This window comes from Ranitomeya variabilis, chromosome 2 (genome assembly GCF_051348905.1).
Source record: "Ranitomeya variabilis isolate aRanVar5 chromosome 2, aRanVar5.hap1, whole genome shotgun sequence".
Classification (NCBI taxonomy): domain Eukaryota; kingdom Metazoa; phylum Chordata; class Amphibia; order Anura; family Dendrobatidae; genus Ranitomeya; species Ranitomeya variabilis.
Window position 1 is genome coordinate 36,502,502 of NC_135233.1, and position 24,368 is coordinate 36,526,869.

Here is a 24,368-nt window from a genome sequence, read left to right on the forward strand (position 1 = left end):
CCCCTTCTCAGCCGAGAGGAGGGCTAGCTATACAAGTTTACTGCTCCGGAATGTGAACACGAGAGTTTTCATTCACTGACACCGATCACATTTATTTAAAGAGGTGAATTTTTGAGCACAAAATATACCAGAAAGTTGTAGAACTTTTCACTTCATATTTTCATTTACGACTTCCATCTATTTACTATATGCGTTTGAGCTCCACTAACCTTGCGGCCGCACTGACTATTTTTCCCTATATTTGGTATCGGAGATTATAACTATCCCCTCTTCTCATCCATTTTATATTCTATAGGTATTAAAGTACAATTCAGAACAAAGGAAGCGGAGGGTTTGATTCTGTGTGCTGTGTCAGCTGGAACGCAAGAAGAATACATTGTGCTTCAAATAAGGAATGGACGTCCTTACTTCCTTTTTGATCCACAGGTAGAGTAATGAGCAAACTGGTGAAAAAAAAGATCTCTATCAACCATCCCAAAGGCATCTTGTGCATTTAATGGTTTAAGATGATGAGGCATTCGCTGTTTCCATTTTTCCTATTGATCCAGGTTAATGGGTTCTTTAAAACCTTTGAAGATTGAAGTTCTTTGGGAAAGAACTATTGAAACACCTTAGGCTCTTTCCAATTTAATTAGTTATCTATTTACTAGGACTTCACAATTTATGGGTAAAAGCGGCCGGTGTAGGAATATGTTGACCTTGCTAATATCTCAGTGTTTATAAGTGTTTCATTGTAATCGGGGGGTGATTATTTTTATAGATTTTAGGAAACTGTAAATATTTACTAGATTGTGTATCAATGTAATTAATAAGGGAAAGTTCTACGGAATCTCTCGAGGAGAAAAGATCAATTGATGTCACCAGGTTATAATAATTGTATTATATACTGTAGCTAGTGCTGCGATCACTGCAATCATGATACAAATGTTGTGTGGATGCCTAGAACTGAATAGAGATAGATATATATGAGATAGATAGATAGGAGATAGATAGATAGATAGATAGATAGATAGATAGATAGATAGATAGATAGATAGATAATAGACTAGATGGTAGCCCAATTCTAACGCATCGGGTATTCTAGAATATGTATGTAGTTTATTTTGAAGATTTTAGAATAATACATTGAATACACAGGATTCGGCCGGCCGGGCGCGACCAATTAGCGAAGCGTGGTTCAAATCCCACGCCAATTCGCGGCCGGACTGCGCCTGATGCTGATTGTTCGCGGCCGGCCACGTAGTATATAGCACAGCCACGTAATATATTGCACAGCCACGTAGTATATTGCACAGCCCACGTACTGTAGTATATAGCATAGCCCACGTAGTTTGTTGCACAGCCATATAGTATATAGCACAGCCACGCAGTATATTGCACAGCCACGTAGTATATAGCACAGCCACGTAGTATATTGCACAGCCACATAGTATATTGCACAGCCCACGTAGTATATTGCACAGCCCACGTAGTTTGTTGCACAGCCATATAGTATATAGCACAGCCACGCAGTATATTGCACAGCCACATAGTATATTGCACAGCCACATAGTATATTGCACAGCCACGTAGTATATTGCATAGCCCACGTACTGTAGTATATAGCACAGCCCACGTAGTTTGTTGCACAGCCATATAGTATATAGCACAGCCACGCAGTATATTGCACAGCCACGTAGTATATAGCACAGCCACGTAGTATATTGCACAGCCACGTAGTATATTGCACAGCCCACGTAGTATATTGCACAGCCCACGTAGTTTGTTGCACAGCCATATAGTATATAGCACAGCCACGCAGTATATTGCACAGCCACGTAGTATATAGCACAGCCGTGTAGTATATAGCACAGCCCACATAGTATATATCAATGTGGGCATCATATCCCTGTTAAAAAAAAGAATTAAAATAAAAAATAGTTATATACTCACCTTCCGTTGGCCCCGGATCCTAGCGAGGCCTTTACCGATGCTCCTCGCGACGCTCCTGTCCCAAGAGTACATTGCGGTCTCGTGAGATGATGACGTAGCAGTCTCGCGAGACCGCTACGTCATCATCTTGCGAGATCGCAATGCAAGGAGCGGTCACTGGAGCGTCGCGAGAAGCGGGAAAGGTCTGTTCTTGATCCGGGGGGCCGAGGGACGGTGAGTATATAGCTATTTTTTATTTTTTTATTATTTTTAACATTAGATCTTTTTACTTTTGATGCTGCATAGTCAGCATCAATAGTAAAAAGTTGGTCACACAGGGTTAATAGCAGCGTTAATGGAGTGCGTTACACCGTGGCATAACGTGGTCCATTAACGCTGCCATTAACCCTGTGTGAGCGCTGATGGCAGGGGAGTAGGGAGGGACTAATTCTCTGCCGGACTGTGCCCATCGCTGATTGGCTGGCGGTCGCGACTAATCAGCAATGCGGGATTTCCGGGTCAGACAGACAGACAGACAGACGGAAGTGACCCTTAGACAATTATATAGTAGATAGATAGATAGATAGATAGATAGATAGATAGATAGATAGATGGATAGATAGATGGATAGTACAACAAATGTCATCACTTCCGATATCCAGAAAAAAAATGCTTTATATTTGACTATTGTTTTACAGAAACATTTCAGTTCCATCTGGAACCTTTTTTAAGATAGACTTCTAGAAGGATGTAATATATGTGACATAGAATGATAACTAGGCTACATTGGATACATTTTTTTTAAGCTATGGGTTTCAAAAACTGTGAATGAAAACTTCAAACATATTTTTATTTTAAATAGATAAAAAATTGAGCTTATTTTATTTTTTAAATAAAGCTTCAGATCAGTTGGAGCTTTATTTCCTTTTTTTTCTGACACAAAGTACAAAATCTGTTGCAGAGACAGATTGGTTTAAAATGTAAAATTCCAGAGTGCAAATTTACCAGTAGAACTTTAGTAGTTAGTTTTCCCATTTCCCTTATAGTTCCCAGTTCTTCTCCTTCCTAATCCTCTCCTCCTTCTATTAGTATTAATGATATTGTTTTCTTTTGTTGTGTATTGTATTATAAAGACTTCAATAAAAATTCAGTTGAAAAGCAATATATATACAGTATATAAAATTCTAATTGCCTGCAGTCACCACTAGGGGGAGCCTAGGAGTTTATTGCATACTGTGTTATTATTGAGCTCTATGGATACATAGTATACATAAAGCTCATAGGCTCCCTCCCTAGTGGTGACTGCAAGAATCCAATGTATAATATTTGCAAAATATTTCCCTATGCAGGAAATTAATGACCAAAAAAAAGCCCAGAATCCGATAAAGATGTATTATAAAATGTATTTGCGCAGACATTTTGACATGAAGATAAAATAGTCATTTACTTTATAAATGATTTGTGTTTAGGAACAAAATAATAGAGGAGAATGGCAGATCTCCTATTGTTATATATCAGAAGAGGAAGATGGCAAGTGGATTTATTCATTTAGTGCTTTGTCTCCATCTTTATCTTTCCACTTCTTAACAAGTAATTGTCTACTAGATTTTCCCCGCTTACCTCTAGACACAAACCTCTTGAAGTCTTTGTTTGCCTGCGGTCAGTGCGACCACGGCTCTATTGTTGGGATTGCAGTGCTGTTGATCAATGTATCTACCACTTATCTCACACTTCCAGGACACTGTGGCCTAAGGGTTAACGGACGACAAATAAGAGCACAACTTTTTCGAGAATTTTCTTAAAATGTGAGAAAATAAAATCTATAAAAATGCTTAATGTTTCGTGAACTGAAATATGAAAAGAATAATTATATAATAGTCATTATGAAATGTACAGTCGCTGGTATTAATGACAGAGGGAGAACACATGTATCGATCTCAAGAGGTAATAGCTGCTATCCCCAGTGTCGTAGCATTCGGGACACCACAGGGGCAGTCTCCCAAGTGGGTGGGCAAATTTTATGGGGGCATACCATTTCTCCCTTAGGTCTCTGATTGGGCTAGAGGTTGAGTTAGGATTAGGTTAGGGTTAGGACTAGGGTTAGAGTTAAGCACAGGGCTAGGATTGGGCTAGGGATAGGACTAGGGTTAGAGATAGGGTTAGAGTTAAGCACGCGGCTAGGATTGGGCTAGGGATAGGACCAGGGCTAGAGATAGGGTTAGAGTTAAGCACAGGGCTAGGATTGGGCTAGGGATAGGACTAGGGTTAGAGATAGGGTTAGAGTTAAGCACGCGGCTAGGATTGGGCTAGGGATAGGACCAGGGCTAGAGATAGGGTTAGAGTTAAGCACAGGGCTAGGATTGGGCTAGGGATAGGACTAGGGTTAGAGATAGGGTTAGAGTTAAGCACAGGGCTAGGATTGGGCTAGGGATAGGACTAGGGCTAGAGATAGGGTTAGAGTTAAGCACAGGGCTAGGATTGGGCTAGGGGTAGGACTAGGGTTAGAGAAGGGGTTAGAGTTAAGCACAGGGCTAGGATTGGGCTAGGGATAGGACTAGGGCTAGAGATAGGGTTAGAGTTAAGCACATGGCTAGGATTGGGCTAGGGATAGGACTAGGGCTAGAGATAGGGTAAGAGTTAAGCACAGGGCTAGGATTGGGCTAGGGATAGGACTAGGGCTAGAGATAGGGTAAGAGTTAAGCACAGGGCTAGGATTGGGCTAGGGATAGGACTAGGGCTAGAGATAGGGTTAGAGTTAAGCACAGGGCTAGGATTGGGCAAGGGATAGGACTAGGGATAGAGAAAGGGTTAGAGTTAAGCACAGGGCTAGGGTTTGGGCCAAGTTTAGGTCTAGGGTACTAAGATTCTAATATAAAAAAACAAAAAATATAAAAAATAAAAAGGTAAAAATATTCTTACAAATAAAAATGTGTATTTTTAAAATGTCATATTTCAGCAAATAACAGAAAAAAACTAAGGCTAAAGGGTAAAATATGACTATATCAGTGTGCTTGAAGATAAGGGGTTCAATACAAGACTGGTAGAAGGGATTTTGGGCTTGTTAATGGTCCACATGTTAGGTGGAGTAAGATACCTGCCCTGCCTCGGATGCTGTTCCACTGGTTGGGAGGATATTATTCCTTATTAATGCCATTTTTGCAAAATCAAAGCATAACACCTACACCAATGGAATTTCATGTCTCCGGCAGTTGCGCATGTGCACTAGTGCTCCATTCAAAGTCTATGGGAGTGACGGAGAGAGCGGCGTACAGCCCTGGGAAATCTCTGTCAGTTCCAGAGGCTTTGAATGGCCGAATAGTGAAGCATACGCATTGTCGCTCCATTTGAAGACACAGTATGAGCATGCTCATAGTCAATGGCGGGTCACAGTGGTGGAGCCCCCCCCCAGTAAATATCAACTTATCATTTATCCTGTGGATTGGAAGATAATTTGTGAACAATATGGAACAACTACTGCAACCTCTTTCTGATTAGGCAATTTTTCGTTTTTGGGCTTTCCTTTTTTTCTTCCCCTTCTTCCAAAAGTGAAAACTTTTTTTATTTTTCCATTAACATTTTTTTACATGGATTGCCCTTTTGAATGACGCCATTCAATTTAACATATAATGTCCTAAAAACAAGGGAAAAAATGGTGAAGAAAAAAAGCACAATTCTGAGATTTTTGGGTTTCACTTTTCAAGCAATTAAAAAATTACCTGGTAACACGATTCTCCCGGTAACCACGATTACATTGAAATCAAACATATTGTTTTTTTGTAAATTTTAGTGGTTTAAAAAAATATTAAGAATTTTGATTAAAAAAAAATTGGCTTATGTTGTCAGTTTCTGAATATGGATTTGTTTAATTTTTTTATTCATTTCGCACAAATTTTGTAAAATTGTGGCCAACTGCAGCCTCCATTATGCCAAGGTATAGAAAGCCAGCAAAAAGAAAAAAAAAAAAAACACCACAATACTTGACAGCTCACCTGTCCTGGCCCCTCATCTGTCCACTCTGCTAAACCATCTGGTCATCAGGGCCTTATCTTTATGTAGTTGTGTAGCGGTGTCTTCACTCTGGAACAGGACAGCCTTGAGCACACTTCTGACGGCGCGCAGTTACACCACGATGTGGATTGAGACAATATGACACTCTGTAAATTTCGAGGCCTGGTCGCAGCTAGAAGTCCTGTTCTAGAGTACATACACCAGCACATGACTGTATCAAGAAAAGGCCCTGAGGACCTGACAGGCAAGCAGCGGGTAGTGGAGGCAGCACAAGTTATGGGATAGTTGAGCAGTAAAGTGAGAATTAGGGTTTATGTTATTCATTTAGTGTTACTTTTATTATGCTCTGAAGCCTGGAGAGACCCCAAACCCTAATAGGGAACATTCAATTCATGGAGAATAACTTGGCTTGGAACTGAATTTCATACAATTTGGCAAATTCTAATTTTGTCAGATTTGCTTATCTCTACTCAAGATATCGAAAAAAATTATTACATGATCATAACATGACGGCAAAATGATCTATAGGCTGCCAACCAATGGATAGCCATATATCGACACTTGTAACATTCACATTTACTATACGGTTTCTTTTTTTAATTGGTTATCTTGCGCCATTTTTTATGATATGTGTTGACTTTGAGCCAAGAGGGAATTAAAGAAAGAATCCATATTGCTTTGTACTTCTCCATTAATCTAGGTGTGGCTATAGACCTTCTCAGTGGACTGTTACACACCTGTCATGGCTCTAGGGTTGTTACATACACCCTTTCCCTATACTGTGCCCCACAGAGGGTCTCACTAGTGCCTGTCAAACTCCAGTGTCATCATAAGAAAAAGTATTTTAGGGCTGACTAAGGCTGGTTTCACACTTGCGTTTTGATCTGCAGCGTTTGTAAAAAAAAACGCAGGTGGTGAAAAAACGCATGTAAACGCATACAAACGCTGTGTTTTTTAGATGCATGCGTTTTCACATGCGTTTTTAAAAACGCAGCGTTTGACCGCGTTTACATGCGTTTTTTCATGCGTTTGCGGTTTTTTTGCGCAAGAAGAGCAATTTCACAATAGCAAAAACAAGATAACCAGACACCACCAATGGGACTACAGAGGGCGTGTATGATGGGCTCTCTATATTTAGACCCTACGGCTACTTAAATTTTAACAGCTTGCTACTGTATCCTGTGTCATGATGGATCTTCGCATGGAGAGCTTTTATTTCAACCTGGATTTCAGCTTCAAGATGTTTCTGGCCTGTGCTTTTGCTTGGGAGCAAGACCGAAACCGCGAAAGATGGAGAAGGAGACAACGTAGGCGTTTTTGGAGGCACCCCATTATTGAACTACGTGAGAGCCGTGGAGCCTATCACACGCTCTATGCCGAGCTGAATGCCCACCCGGAGAAATTCCAGGAGTACACGAGAATGTCGCAAGAATCGTTCCGGGATTTGCTGTCTCATGTCCAAGGAGCCATACGGCGACAGGACACCCAGCTCCATAGAGCGATTCCATCCGAGGAACGTCTGCTGGTGACATTAAGGTACGTTCAAAATCTAAACCAATGACAGTCCAAATTTTTGTTATTCTGCCTTTTTTTTTTTTTGTATTTTCCTCTTCTTTTTTTTTTTTTTTTCAATTTTTAACCACACCATAAAAAGAGTAGATTGTAATGTTACATAGTTACATAGTTACATAGTTATTAAGGTTGAAGGAAGACTGTAAGTCCATCTAGTTCAACCCATAGCCTAACCTAACATGCCCTAACATGTTGATCCAGGGGAAGGCAAAAAAAACCCATGTGGCAAAGAGTAACTCCACCATGGGGAAAAAAATTCCTTCCCGACTCCACATACGGCAATCAGACTAGTTCCCTGGATCAACGCCTTATCAAGGAATCTAATATATATACCCTGTAATATTATACTTTTCCAGAAAGGTATCCAGTCCCCTCTTAAATTTAATTAATGAATCACTCATTACAACATCATACGGCAGAGAGTTCCATAGTCTCACTGCTCTTACAGTAAAGAATCCGCGTCTGTTATTATGCTTAAACCTTCTTTCCTCCAGACGTAGAGGATGCCCCCTTGTCCCTGTCTCAGGTCTATGATTAAAAAGATCATCAGAAAGGTCTTTGTACTGTCCCCTCATATATTTATACATTAAAATAAGATCACCCCTTAGTCTTCGTTTTTCCAAACTAAATAGCCCCAAGTGTAATAACCTATCTTGGTATGGCAGACCCCCCAGTCCTCTAATAACCTTGGTCGCTCTTCTCTGCACCCGCTCCAGTTCAGCTATGTCTTTCTTATACACCGGAGACCAGAACTGTGCACAGTATTCTAAGTGTGGTCGAACTAGTGACTTGTATAGAGGTAAAATTATGTTCTCCTCATGAGCATCTATGCCTCTTTTAATGCATCCCATTATTTTATTTGCCTTTGTAGCAGCTGCCTGACACTGGCCACTGAATATGAGTTTGTCATCCACCCATACACCCAGGTCTTTTTCATTGACGGTTTTGCCCAGAGTTTTAGAATTAAGCACATAGTTATGCATCTTATTACTTCTACCCAAGTGCATGACCTTACATTTATCCCCATTAAAGCTCATTTGCCATTTATCAGCCCAAGCTTCTAGTTTACATAAATCATCCTGTAATATAAAATTGTCCTCTCCTGTATTGATTACCCTGCAGAGTTTAGTGTCATCTGCAAATATTGAAATTCTACTCTGAATGCCCCCTACAAGGTCATTAATAAATATGTTAAAAAGAAGAGGGCCCAATACTGACCCCTGTGGTACCCCACTGCTAACCGTGACCCAGTCCGAGTGTGCTCCATTAATAACCACCCTTTGTTTCCTATCCCTGAGCCAGCTCTCAACCCACTTACACATATTTTCCCCTATCCCCATTACTCTCATTTTATGTAACAACCTTTTGTGTGGCACCGTATCAAAAGCTTTGGAAAAGTCCATATATACTACGTCCACTGGGTTCCCTTGGTCCAGTCCGGAACTTACCTCTTCATAGAAGCTGATCAAATTAGTCTGACATGAACGGTCCCTAGTAAACCCGTGCTGATACTGGGTCATGAGGTTATTCCTCTTCAGATACTCCAGTATAGCGTCCCTTAGAATGCCCTCCAGGATTTTACCCACAGTAGAGGTTAAACTTACTGGCCTATAATTACCGAGTTCAGTTTTTGCCCCTTTTTTGAATATTGGCACCACATTTGCTATACGCCAGTCCTGTGGTACAGACCCTGTTATTATGGAGTCTTTAAAGATTAAAAATAATGGTCTATCAATGACTGTACTTAGTTCCTGCAGTACTCGGGGATGTATCCCATCCGGGCCCGGAGATTTGTCAATTTTAGTTATTTTTAGCCGCCGCTGTACTTCCTGCTGGGTTAATCAGGTGACATTTAATGGGGAATTTTTATCACTAGTCATATTGGCAGCCATGGGATTTTCTTTTGTAAATACTGATGAAAAAAAGTCATTTAGCATATTGGCTTTTTCCTCATCCTCATCCACCATTTCACCCAGACTATTTTTAAGGGGGCCAACACTGTCATTTTTTAGTTTCTTACTATTTATATAGTTAAAGAATATTTTGGGATTATTTTTACTCTCTCTGGCAATGAGTCTCTCTGTCTCAATCTTTGCTGCCTTGATTTGCTTTTTACAGAATTTATTTAATTTTCTGTATTTATTTAATGCCTCCTCACTACCTACTTCCTTTAATTCTCTAAATGCTTTCTTTTTGTCCCTTATTGCGCCCCTTACAGCTCTATTTAGCCATATTGGTTTCCTCCTATTTCTAGTATGTTTATTCCCATACGGTATATACTGTGCACAGGTCCTATCCAGGATGCTAATAAATGTCTCCCATTTTCTTTGTGTATTTTTGTGTCTCAGGATATCGTCCCAGTTAATTGCACCAAGATCCTCTCTCATCCGTTGGAAATTTGCCCTCCTGAAGTTTAGTGTCCTTGTCACCCCCCTACTACCCATCTTATTAAAGGTTACATGAAAACTTATTATTTTGTGATCACTATTCCCCAAGTGACCCCCAACCCTTATATTTGATATGCGGTCTGGCCTGTTGGTTAATATTAGGTCTAGCAGTGCCCCCCCCTTGTTGGGTCCTGAACCAGTTGTGAAAGGTAATTGTCTCTCATAGTTGTCAAAAACCGATTACCTTTGCTGGAACTGCAGGTTTCTGTTCCCCAATCTATTTCAGGGTAGTTGAAGTCCCCCATAATAATGACTTCTCCTTGAGTCGCAGCTTCATCTATTTGCTTTACGAGGATATTCTCCATTGCTTCCATTAGTTTTGGAGATTTATAACAAACCCCTATCAGTAATTTATTATTTTTTCCCCCTCCCCTTATCTCCACCCACAGGGACTCTACATTTTCATTAAATTCACCTATATTATCACGCAGGATGGGTTTTAAGGAAGATTTTACATATAGACACACCCCACCCCCTCGCTTATCTGTACGGTCATTTCTGAACAGGCTATAGCCCTGCAAGTTAACAGCCCAGTCATGGCTCTCATCCAGCCACGTCTCAGATATCCCCACCATGTCATAATTATGCTCCAACAACATTAGTTCTAATTCGTCCATTTTGTTGGCGAGGCTTCTGGCATTAGTATACATGCACTTGATGTTACTCTCTGTACCTCTATTCTTTCTTAAATTATTAACTGTTCTAACCCCACCCCCCATGCCACCGCCACCCCCAACTTCCTTATTTGTGCCCAGGTTTCTATCTGCACTATCTTCCCCTCCTATAAAATGAATACCCTCCCCCCCAATCCCTAGTTTAAACACTCCTCCAACCTTCTAACCATTTTCTCCCCCAGCACAGCTGCACCTTCCCCATTGAGGTGCAGCCCGTCCCTAGCGTAGAGCCTGTAGCCAACTGAGAAGTCGGCCCAGTTCTGCAGGAACCCAAACCCCTCCTTCCTACACCAATTCTTGAGCCACTTATTAACCTCCCTAATCTCCCGTTGCCTCTCTGGCGTGGCACGTGGTACAGGCAGTATTTCGGAAAATACCACGTTGGAGGTCCTTGCTTTCAGCTTGCAGTCTAATTCCCTGAAATCATCTTTAAGGACCTTCCACCTACCTCTAACTTTGTCATTTGTGCCAATGTGCACCATGACCGCTGGGTCCTCACCAGCCCCTCCCAGTAATCTGTCCACCCGATCAGCGATGTGTCGGACTCGAGCGCCAGGTAGGCAGCACACCGTCCGACGATCCCTGTCTTTGTGACAGATTGCCCTATCTGTTCCCCTAATAATTGAGTCCCCCACTACCAGCACCTGTCTGGCCTGCCCTGCTCTCCTTTTTCCCTCCTTACTGGAGCAGTCACTCCTCCGGCTTTCAGAGGACATGCCTGGCTGCAGCAGTGCTACCCCTGTACTGGCACCCCCCTCATCTGCCAACTTAGCAAACTTATTGGGGTGTGCCAGATCAGGACTAGCCTCCCTGGCACTCTTCCCTCTACCCCGCCTTCTATCTGTCACCCAGCTAACTGCCACACTGTCCTGCAGCTCCATCCTACCATCCCCCTCCTCATCTATCCCATTGAGCGTCTGCTCTGTGAGCAGAAGACTCCTCTCCATATTGTCTATGGATCTCAGTGTTGCCAGCTGCACATTTAGATCCAGTATCTGGGTTTCCAAATGCACAATGTGCTCACATCTCGCACAGCAGTATGCACCCTCGACCGGCTGATCAAGGACTGCATACATGTGGCAAGATGTACACTGGATGGCATTAACAATTGTGGAGCACATTTCCTAATGGGGATTGCACCACACAGAAATGTTAATTAAAAATAAATACAAAGTATTAATTAAACCAAAAAAAAAAAAAAACAGAAGCAATTCCTCCCTTGGAAACTCCCTGATTCCAAAGTCACTGAATCACAAGTCACACACTTACCGCCGTTCACACTTACGCTCAGGTCACACTCAGCTCGCTCACACTCGCTATGCTGAAGATTTATAGATTTTTTTTTTTTTTTCTCTCTATCTCCCCTCAACAGCAATCCACCTTGCTGTTCAGATGCACTTCCAAAAAGGAAGTTTTTTGTTTGTGTTTTTCTTCTAGATTTCTTGCCACAGGGGAGAGTTTATCTTCCCTCCACTTCCAATACCGGCTTGGAATATCCACCCTGTCCGGAATAGTTGTTGACACCTGTCGGGCATTATGGAATGCACTCCGTGATGAGTTTTTGTACCACTACCCACCACGGACATGTGGCGTGAAATTGCTGACAAATTTTGGAATGTGTGTGATTTCCTCAACTGTTTAGGAGCGGTGGATGGAAAGCACAACTGCATTATCAAACCTGCCACAACCGGATCGGAGTTTTTCAACTACAAAAAATATTTTTCTGTAGTGCTCATGGCAATAGCTGATGCCGACTGTCGCTTCATCGCCGTGGACATTGGAGCTTTTGGCCGTGGCAACGATTCCCAGACTTTCAAGAGCTCGGATATGGGCCGGCGTGTGTGTGGTAAAAATTTTAATTTTCCCCCTCCACAGCCTCTCCCCAACACTCAAGGCCCACCGCTGCCATTTGTTATGGTTGGGGATGAGGCCTTCCAGATGTGTGAAAATCTACTGAAGCCCTATTCCAGTCGTGACTTGGACAACACTAGAAGGATCTTCAACTACAGACTGACGAGGGCCCGAAGAACAGTAGAGTGTACCTTTGGCATTCTGTTCGCTAAATGGCGCATTCTTGCATCAGCCATAAATCTAAAAGTGGAAACAGTTGACGAGGTGGACAAAGCCTGTGTGGTTCTCCACAATTACATAATTACTAAGGAACGACCCCACATTGAACTGGATGAACCAGTTGCACACCCTCTGCCTGATTTCCAGCATCACCCGCTGCAGTCAACTGCAGCCGTTGGTCTCATGCGGGACCAATTTGATGCTTATTTTGATTCAGATATTGGACGGGTGTCATGGCAGGACAATGTTGTGTAAATGTCCTGTTGTATCTTTATCTGTACCAGTAATTTTCTACAATGAAAATAATGTTTCACATTAATAAACTTTAGTGTTGGTTGTATTGACCGTGTCTCCTATCTTTTTCCTCTCCAAACCAAGGTTACCCAAAAACGGGCAGTAAACCATGTCATATCCCCCTTTTTTTTGCATATTCCACACTACAAATGTTAGTAGTGTGTATGTGCAAAATTTTGGCACTGTAGCTTTTAAAATAAAGGGTTAAATCGCGGAAAAAATTGGCGTGGGCTCCCGCGCAATTTTCTACGCCAGAGTGGTAAAGCCAGTGACTGAGGGCAGATATTAATAGCCTAGAGAGGGTCCATGGTTATTGGCCCCCCCTGGCTACAAACATCTGCCCCCAGCCACCCCAGAAAAGGCACATCTGGAAGATGCGCCAATTCTGGCACTTGGCCTCTCTCTTCCCACTCCCGTGTAGTGGTGGGATATGGGGTAATGAAGGGTTAATGTCACCTTGCTATTGTAAGGTGACATTAAGCCAGATTAATAATGGAGAGGCATCAATTATGACACCTATCCATTATTAATTCAATAGTACGAAATGGTTAAAAAAACACACACACATTATTAAAAAGTATTTTAACGAAATATACACTGGTTGTTTTAATATTTTATTGCTCTCTCAATCCACCTGAAGACCCTCGCTCTGAAAAATAATAAAACAACAATATACATACCTTCCGATGATCTGTCACGTCCCACGAGGTAAATCCATCTGAAGGGGTTAAAATATTTTACAGGCAGGAGCTCTGCTAATGCAGCTGTGCTCGTGCCTGTAAACCCCGGGGAATGAATGAAATGTAGGTCAGTGACCTATAGTTACCTTCAGTCACGGTGATGCGCCCCCTGCTGGATGTCCTCATGAACTGCAGCCTGGGAACTTTTTCCCACGCTCGAGGTCATATGAGGACATCCAGCAGGGGGCATATCACCGCGACAGAAGGAAATGTAGGTCAATGACCTATAGTTACCTGCAGTCCCGGTGATGCGCCCCCTGCTGGATGTCCTCATATGACCTCGAGCGTGGGAAAAAGTTCCCAGCCTGCAGTTCATGAGGACATCCAGCAGGGGGCGCATCACTGCGACAGAAGGAAATGTAGGTCAATGACCTATAGTTACCTTCAGTCGCGGTGATGCTCCCCCTGCTGGATTTCCTCATATGACCTCGAGCGTGGGAAAAAGTTCCCAGCCTGCAGTTCATGAGGACATCCAGCAGGGGGCGCATCACCGCGACTGCAGGTAACTATAGGTCATTGACCTACATTTCCTTCATTCCCTGGGGTAGCACCGCTGCATTAGCAGAGCTCCTGCCTGTAAAATATTTTAACCCCTTCAGATGGATTTACCTCGTGGGACATGACAGATCATCTGAGGGTATGTATATTGTTTGTTTATTATTTTTCAGAGCGAGGGTCTTCAGGTGGATTGAGAGAGCAATAAAATATTAAAGCCACCGGTGTGTTTATTTCATTAAAATACTTTTTAATAATGTGTGTGTGTTTATTTAACCCTTTCATACAATTGGATTAATAATGGATAGGTGTCATAATTGACGTCTCTCCAATATTAATCTGGCTTAATGTCACCTTACAATAGCAAGGTGACATTAACCCTTCATTACCCCATATCCCACCGCTACACGGGAGTGGGAAGAGAGAGGCCAAGTGCCAGAATTGGCGCATCTTCCAGATGTGCCTTTTCTGGGGTGGCTGGGGGCAGATGTTTGTAGCCAGGGGGGGCAATAACCATGGACCCTCTCTAGGCTATTAATATCTGTCCTCAGTCACTGGCTTTACCACTCTGGCGTAGAAAATTGCACGGGAGCCCACGCCAATTTTTTCCGCGATTTAACTCTTTATTTTAAAAGCTACAGCGCCAACATTTTGCACATACACACTACAAACATTTGTAGTGTGGAATATGCAAAAAAAAGGGGGATATAATGGTTTACTGTATGTAAACCATGTCATCATGTTCGGTTTGTAAAGCCGGCAATTGAATTTCCGGCTTTTAACATATATTGCGCTGAAGTAAATATAAATGTATATATATATATATATATATATATATATATATATATATATATATATATATATATATATATATATATATATATATATATGTGTGTGTCTCAATGACACTATATATATATATATATATATATATATATATATATATATATATATATATATATATATATATATATATATATATATATATATATATATATAAAACAAGAAACCCGACTTTGGAGCGAAGATCGCCGACGGACGACCCGATCCCACAGTGAGATCGGGTGGGGTTTCACCAAACCCGACTTTGCCAAAAGTCGGCGACTTTTGAAATTGGCAGATCTGTTTCGCTCAACCCTAGTGGTTATACAAGGCAGTTATCTACTCAACAGGTCAGGTGTCATAACTTTTGAGTTTTTGGACACCTGACCTGTTCAGTAGAGGACTGCACTGGATTTCCACCATTTTCTCTTAATACTGCCACACTAGGCATATACAAAAAGAGATTATGGAGATACATGTTATATTTTTGTGGCCACCTCATATCTGTATACTAAAGACACACATATAGCTGCAGTATTGTATTTTTAACTACTGGAGATATGTTTTGGCCCAAAAAGTAAGTGTGTGGCCAAGTTTCTTGGCGCAGGGTGTGTGTTGGCGGTGGCGATAGACATAATAAACCAAACAAGATTGTGGCAAATCAAACTTTTTTTATTTAGTTAACAATGTAAAAAAAATATTTTTTTGAACCTCGCCGGCTTGGGGTTGAGTGACGTAAACGGGGGGTGTGAAGAACGGAGGGCTGGCTAACCATGGACGACGCAGAGGAGGCAGGAGAAGGGGCAATAAAACTAGAAGGGTCTGGAAGTTCGGGGATGTGGCTAGAAACATGAGAGGCTTGAGACACACTGGAAGGGTGAGACAAAACTGACAATACAGACACATCGGTACGTGAAGGGGGAGGAATACTAAGTTTTTTGTTTTTCTGATTTTTTGGGGGGGGTTTGCCTGGTAGGGGGATGTCTTGGTGGGCTCATATGCTGTAGCGTGGTGGCGGGAGACCCGACAGGGTCCGGCTGCACTGTCTCACAGTCCATTGCGCTTGTCGAGGGCTCATCCATGCCAGAGTCCTGCTGCGTCGTGGTGGGGGGAAACATAAAGCCCTGCCAGGGTCCTGCTGCATCATGGTGGGTCTGGGCCTGAAAGCCACGCCAGGGTCCTGCTGCATCGTGGTGGGTCCGGGCCTGAAAGCCACGCCAGGGTCCTGCTGCATCGTGGTGGGCCCAGGCCTGAAAGCCACGCCAGGGTCCTGCTGCATCGTGGTGGGTCCAGGCCTGAAAGCCATGCCAGGGTCCTGCTGCATCATGGTGGGTCCGGGCCTGAAAGCCACGCCAGGGTCCTGCTGCATCATGGTGGGTCCAGGCCTGAAAGCCACGCCAGGGTCCTGCTGCATCATGGTGGGTCCAGGCCTGAAAGCCACGCCAGGGTCCTGCTGCATTGTGGTGGGCCCGGGCCTGAAAGCCACGCCAGGGTCCTGCTGCATCGTGGTGGGTCCGGGCCTGAAAGCCACACCAGGGTCCTGCTGCATCGTGGTGGGTCCGGGCCTGAAAGCCACGCCAGGGTCCTGCTGCATCGTGGTGTCAGTGGAGGAGGTCCAAGCCGGAGCAGCGGTGGTCACGGTGGTGGCAGTGGGATGTCCAACTGCACTCGTCATGGTGTTGGCGCTGTAGTGGAGTCCGCCTGTGGAAGGAATTGAGATGGCCGTGCAGTGGTATGCAGCAGAGGTTGGCAAGGAGGTTAATCGTGACAGTGATGGCACAGTTGGATATGCCGCCACTGTCGGCTGTAAATAACAACTCTGCTGCATAGCCTGCACAAAAGCAGCATTGCAGGCCTGCATCACACTGAGCTGGAGATCAGGGCTAAGGTGTTCCGACATGCCCTGCTCAATTTGGTTGAAAAAATGGTGAGCTGGCCTCTGGAGGTCGGCTTTCACTTGATCAAGGCTTTTGGTGACCTCCTGGATACAGCAATTCAAGAGGTTATGAGAAACATCCATTCGGTCACCTAAAGCCTTGATTGCTTCGTGTAAAACCGAGCTCAAGTGCAAAAACTCGGGCATGAGTGACCTGTCCGAAGCCCTCTGTCGCTGCCGGGATGAGCCCCAAAAAAAGGGGGCAGTGGAAGAGGACTGGGAAAGGGGAAGACCTGACGGGCCAGCTCCCTGGTCTACAGTTACTGTGGAAGGCCCACCTGCTGCTGCGCTGCTGGATGGCTGGGACGGGTCCGTGGCTGCCGGCTGAAGAACCGCTCCAGAACCTGGCTCGACAGTCATGCTGTGTGTGCTGTGAAAAAAGGAAACAGACAATTAATACCAAAAAATAACCAGACGCTAAATCCTGTGGAATTTTAAAATACAGATTATGTCAATACAATACAACCAAAAGCATGTGAGAAAAACTTACGTTCTCTGGGCAAGGACTGGTCTTAAAAATGACAGCACGCGATGATACTTGTATGGTCTGATCCTTGCTCCTGAACCACTGGCAGCACGACTCTCTTGGCGCAGGTCCTTGTTGAAGCGGTCCTTCATGGAATGCCAACGTGTTTTGACTTTGTCCACTGTTAAAAAAAAATAAAAATTATGGTCAGGACATTGATTTTTTGCCATTTAAAGACAACTGTGTGTGATGAGAGAAACTCCGGAGAGTTTCTTTCATCACACACAGTCAAGAGAGCACGGCAAAGGTCTCTGCTGCTTCACACTGCAGTGCAACACTTACCAAATGCACTACGGACCCGTGGCGAGGCATTGTCCTATCCATCCCACAACACTTGGGCCACCTCATTCCATAAACGGCGGAGCGTGGTGTTGATCGAATGCAGTGGATCCCGGCTGTCCCACAACGGAACTCGCTCATGGACCAGGCTTATTAGGAGGTCGTTGTCGATAAGGTCATCGTCCCGTCGTGAAACCTAAAAATTAAAGACAATCATTACAGTTTGCTCAATCACATAAGGAAAAGAAAGAGAACAGATGATGAGAAATGGCATGAATACGAAAGTAAACATACAATAGGATTCCATAAGAAAAATTTAAAGATATACGAGTGTAAAGAATGGAAGATTCAAGAATTTTACAATGAGGACTGTCAGCCTTATATACATACCCTCTGCCGTCTTCCAACCGGACCTTGACTCCGCTGCTCCTGCCCGGTCTGTGCCTCAGTAGAAGTGCTCTAAAAAAAAGGAAAAATCAAATTGTCACATGTGTCGATGTGACAGTGAATCCTTACCAATCTGACGAGGCAAACACTCACCTCACTGACATGCTCCACTTCCGACTGACGTGGCTCAAACTCCTCACCAGATGAAGACTCCGAAGAAGACATTCTGGCATGTAGAAAGAAAGAAATGGAAGAAATTAGGACATGTAGAGCCAAAAATTAGAAAATAAAGGCATTGGTAGGATATACTCACATTGATCTGGGTCTTGTCCTCCAAAATGCGTCCTGCAAGTGTCTTGTCTTCTTGAGAGTCTGATGAGAAGTGTCCTGAAACTTTCCCCCCCAACCTCCCTTTTATCACCTTGTTGGTAGGGGGTGTCTTATCAGTGTCTAGACATGGTTATCTTAATTGAAACGCATGCATTCAAAAACGCATGCAAACGCATGTACACAAAAACGCATGCGTTTCCATAGACATCAATGTTATTTTTGACGCAAATCAAACGCAAACAAACGCATGCGTTTTTTTGCGGCAAAAAAACGCCCCTGAAAATTACTACATGTTGCATTTCTGCAACATGATGCATGCAGCCAAAAAACGCATGCGTCGTTAAACGCGGCCAAACGCGTACAAAAAAAACCGCATGCGTTTTTAATGTTAAACATAGGGAAAAAAAACGCACGCGTTTTTTTTTCCAAAAACGCTGCAGATCAAAACGCAAGTGTGAAACCAGCCTTAGACACTCAAGTGTTTGAGCATTTAGTAAGCTTTGTAACTAGTTAACATGTGCCTTGTATTTAGTCTCACCAACCATATCTGTCAGAAAGCAATATTCCTGCAATCTCCAGTATGTTTCTTCAATCTGCATTTACTTCCTGGCTCAGACCTGCTGTTAACGCTTCATCTGCTGAAAGCATAGTGAACCATTCTCTGGACCTGTTCACATTACAAACTCTGCCACAACAGACTGTATCTTCTATGCAAAGTAGTTTGCATATTTAGTACTTCAGCCAGTGGCAATTTCCTGATCAACTCTTTTTCTGCTGTAGGCAGAGCAAACTCTGCTCTTGGAATATTCACATTCCAAATGTTGCAGCAAGTCCTGGATTAATACTTAATCAATTCCTGTGTATGTTTATACTCCTGGCTTTGTGTCTTTTGGTGTTTCCTACTCTGCTTGTTTACCTGCTGCCCCGGTCCTTACTTTTCCAAATGCCATCTAGCAAATCATGTCTGCTGTGCCGTCACCTTCAATCCATGTTGTCCACCCTAACCCACAGCTTAGAAATTCCACCTCACCAGGTGACCACATAACATAGACACAGATCTTAGGTAGAACCGTGAGGGCCCCTTTGTCTCCAACAGTCCTTTGTATAATAGTGAGGCACTCATTGTATCCATCGTCTTGCAAATCATTCAAAAGGTCTCATTAGGAAAACCTCAGTCCATAACTTCTATTGGGGCAAATAGTCCTAATACATGGAAGTTACCCAGTCAACAACTCACCCAACTATGAACCAGAACAGAGGGATGCTGTGTTTGAGTGGGATATATTCTGGTGGACATGAGTTGGACATGAGTTACCCTGATGGCCATTGATCAGAAAGGTGATCACAAGCTGATCGCCCCAGCAGCTAGATTTTGAAAGATGTTTATCATATCATCTCCCTTTTAAGGGAACACTTAACTTTGAGTTTTTCATTTTTTTTGGAAGCAATTCCTAAAAATAGGCTGATCTTTGTGTGCCACGCATCTGGAACCCCAGCAATTCGATTTCTCTGTAGTGTTACTTAAGTAAGTATAAATATTGTCTCCAGAGCCACCATAGGGGAAATTAGTCATTTCCTCGTGCCTAATGAAATTTGTGGGTTACCTTTAAAGTATAGGCATTTCGGGTTCTCCAAAGACAGAGGGAGAAAAAGTGCAGCGGAAAGATAGCTGTGAACGTCGCGACGAGTGAATCATAGACATGGCCGTCATATGGAGGATGAGAGATCTGCTACGTGTTTCTAATACAGTATTTAGAATGCTGCATCATTTGTAACAATTTTAACGCTAACTAAGGACACTTTGATGAGACAGCATTTAATAAAATGCTCATTAATTTCATCATTAGCAAGGGTATGCCAAGAAGTAAGCCAGTTTCTTATGTCACGCCCAATTAGCATCTCATGCTCGTAATCCCATTAGTATTGTTGAATTCACTAATGGAGAAACTAATGGGCACAGTACCAGGGCACATTAATTGGGCATGACACCAGTTCTGGTTTTAATTATTAAACTACAATAATGAAATGCATGTTTGTGAAATATGAAATGTTTAAATAAGCTAAAGAGAGGGGAATTGTATGTGAAGGGATGTTCAATAGTTCGACTTAGTAGCAATAGTTTTACTAGGGCTAACTCAGGATTAGATCCACATTTTCGAGAAAAGATTTTTGTTCTTGGTGGTTCTTTTGCACAAACAGCTTCACTCAGGTCATGAAGGAAAAATATAGAAAATCTTTGGGATTTGAAGAAGGGGGTAGCAGCACACAAACCCAAGAATAATAGTGAACTGGAGGCCACTGTTCGTGAGAAATGGGGTAAAATTCTTGGTGTCTGACTACACATCATGTTCGCAGCAGGTCATAACAGCCAATGGACGTTCTAATAACTACTGAAGACTCCGGTCATGAAGGGGTGAATAAATCTAAGATTCCAGTAGTCAATAAAAGTGACATTTTGTGTTGTATGTGGAGAAACCATTAATTAAGTTAGTTGTCTTGAGGGTCTAAATTGTTCTTGCTCATTGTAAACAAGTTTGAAAATTTTGGTAATAATAATCCTAATTTACAATGGGTTTGAATAATTTTCACTGGAGCTATAGATCAGCAACAAAAATATTGTGTTTCTTTTAAGGATTCAGCAGTGGCCATATCTCCTACAAATGATGACAACAGACTCTACAATGATAGAAAGTGGCATCAGATCATCGCTACAAGAAATGAAGCTACGGGAACCATAACTGTGGATGGAAAATATTCAGGTAGTCGAGTCAACGGCGAAGATTAGATCTTTCTTTTTTAAATCTTTTCTTTAAAGAAAGGTGGTCATGAGATAATCCTCTGACCTATTTGTTACTAGGCGAGATTCATTTGATTCAATTAACATTCTGCTTTTCTGCTGGTTTCCAAAATGGAATATAACTTTCATGTCACACCCAGCCAAGACCCATGAAAATATCTATACAAGTTCACAGTGATTGCAGGATATTTACATATATAAAAAAGTTTGTGAAAATCTGCCCTAAAAGTTTGTTTTGGTTCCGTTCACTATCATGTCACTAATATCTCTCTAGGAAAAGTGATCCTTGAGAATTGTCTTTCTATTATTGTGATGATTGTAAAACTCTGCACTACTCACCTATTTATTCCTTCTCTCGAGGTTCTGCTTCTGCCACAGGCATTGGCACAGTTATTGGTGAAAACACCGGTGTATTTGTTGGAGGCCTGCCCACTAACTTCTCTGTCAAAAGAAAGGACATTGGTAAATAAAAAAGATCAATCCTTTCTTCTTTCCTTTCTTTTTACATTCACTAACTCTCAATCCAATTGGTTCCAACTTTACCAAGGTGTGCAATCTAAGGAATTCCAAGATATTCTTTATGATGTACAATAACAAATTGTATTGTGGTACCGTGTTAGCCAGAAAAATCGATGTGAATATTTTTCTGCCCAATGATGACAGAAGTATTCTAGGAGTGATACCTTTATTGGCTAACCAGAAAATAATATGTTTGCAAGCTTTCAGAGCACAGTGGCTCCTTTGTAATCTTGCCTGAAGAAGGAGCCACTGTGCTCTGAAAGCTGCAAACATATTATTTTCTGGTTAGCCACTAAAGGTATCACTCCTAGAATACTTCTGTCATCATTGGGCAGAAAAATATTCACAAAGATATTCTTTAGAGTGTATTTTTGATTCTTATTCTTTCCTCCTTACCTCTCTCTATCCCTCCATTTCTTTTTTTCTTTTTTATAGCCTACTTGTTTGCATAATTCCTATCCTTCTTTCCTCTTTTCTTTATTCCTTCCTTCCTCTCTCTCGTTTCCTCCCTCTATCCTTTTTTTCCTTCCTGTTTTCCTCCTTTCAACTTTCCCTCTCTAAAATTTCCTCTATCCACCTATCCCACTTCCCTCCTGATTCCCCTCTTTCCTCCTCTCCTTCCTCCCTTCCATACTTCCATACTTCCTTCACTTCTTCTCTCCAGTCCTCTCCCTACTTCTTTTCTCCCATCTGTCCTTCACCTCCATCTCTTTAGCCTTCCCTTCTTTCCTCCCATAATTATTTCTCTCCTTCCTTCTTGACTCCTCCCTACTTGCTTTTGCCAATCCTCTCTTATTTACTCCATTCCCTTCTTCCTTCCCCTCTGTTTATTTGTCCCTCCTTTCTTGCTTTCTCCCTAATTTATTTCCTTTATTCCCGCTTTCCTTCATTCCTCTTCTACTTCCTTTCTACCTTCCTTCCTTCTTGCTACCTGCCTCCTTACTATCCTCCATCCATCTTTCCTTCTTTATTAACTTCTTCTTTACTCCCATATTTGGTTCTTGCTTCCTTTCCCCTTTCTTCCTCCAATCATTCCATCCCTCTTTGCTTCCTACTTCTTCCACTTTCATTTCTTTCATCATTCCTTCCTTCTTTCCTCCTTGCTTCCTCATGTCCTGTCTTTATCTTAATTTCCCCTTCCTTTCTTCCTTTACTCTTCTCCTTTTTTCCTCTCATCCTTCCTTTTTCCCTCCTTCCATCCTACTTTCTCTCTCTTTCTTTTCTCCCTTCCTTTCTTTTCTTGTTTCCTCCTTTATTCTTCCCTCCTTCCTTTCTAATTTCTATTCATTTCCTATCTTCCTTCCTATCTTCCTTTGTTTCGTCCCATCCTTCCATCCTCCCTGTCTTCTTCTTTCCTTGTGTCCTCTTCCTTCCTTTTCATCACTTCTTTCCTTTTATACCTTTCTTCCTCCATAATTGTTTCTTCAGCATGTGCAATTTATCACAGGTAACACACAAATAATCCAGCGGAGTTTTGTTGGCTGTCTTGGTGACATATTTATACAGAAGAGTGACAATCCCAAAGAATGGCGGCTGCTAGACTGGGATAAAGCCGAGGAACAACACAACGTGTGTGAGAAGTGGGAGGGCTGTGCGGAGTCTGTGGAGCAGGGAGCGCACTTCCTAGGCTTTGGTAATATCTCACCTATTCTGACTATTCCTGACTGTACTCTGGGCTTTACAATTATGTCTCCGACTTTTTATTATTTCAGGTTTCCTTGAATTGGCTCCTTCTGTATTTCCTGATGGCAAAGACATTGAAATATCCTTCATGTTTAAAACTGACCAGCTGAGAGGTCTCCTGCTCTTCACATACAGCTCAGAGGGGGCAGATTACATCCTGGTAGGTGCCGTACGAATCTGGTGAAATCAGCGCTGTCCAGGTATTGGCACACTTAACTTCAAGTTGCTCATACACCTTACATGTCATTCGGCCAACAGCTACTGTACCTCTCCCAACCACCCTGTACACATGCAGGCTCAGATTGGTTGAGCATGTGTAAGGGGTGTGCTAGGACCGTGTGATGTTCCTCCCCTTTTTCCTTATGTTGATAATGTATATAATTATATATATACTAGATTGTGGCCCGATTCTAACGCATCGGGTATTCTAGAATATGCATGTCCCCGTAGTATATGGACAATGATGATTCCAGAATTCGCGGCAGACTGTGCCCATCGCTGATTGGTCGAGGCAACCTTTATGACATCATCGTCGCTGATGACTGTGCCCATCGCTGATTGGTCGAGGCGAATTCGCGGCAGACTGTGCCCGTCGCTGATTGGTCCAGGCAACCTTTATGACATCATCGTCGCCATGCTGTGCCCGTCGCTGATTGGTCAAGGCCTGGTGGCCTCAACCAATCAGAGACGCGGGATTTCCAGGACAGACAGACAGACAGACAGAAAAACCCTTAGACAATTATATATATAGAATAATGTTTCTGATTCTGCTATGTACATATATTTATATGTTGTGTAGATATGGTAAGTGCAGTACCTCAAGGTGGACACTAGAGGGGGTACATTTGTGCACTTAGTTTACATAGGAGGAGACAACC

The 24,368-nt window shown here is 42.6% G+C and overlaps 1 protein-coding gene across 1 annotated transcript in view; it reads left to right on the forward strand.

The window, feature by feature from the left end:
- Positions 1-24,368, forward strand: part of USH2A (usherin) — a 930,843-nt gene that overhangs the window by 366,891 nt on the left and 539,584 nt on the right. The window contains exons 21-25 of the mRNA XM_077281431.1: positions 296-426; positions 21,124-21,253; positions 21,649-21,746; positions 23,260-23,440; positions 23,520-23,650. Coding sequence (XP_077137546.1) covers positions 296-426; positions 21,124-21,253; positions 21,649-21,746; positions 23,260-23,440; positions 23,520-23,650 — 671 coding nt within the window. The remainder of the gene's footprint in view (positions 1-295; positions 427-21,123; positions 21,254-21,648; positions 21,747-23,259; positions 23,441-23,519; positions 23,651-24,368) is intronic.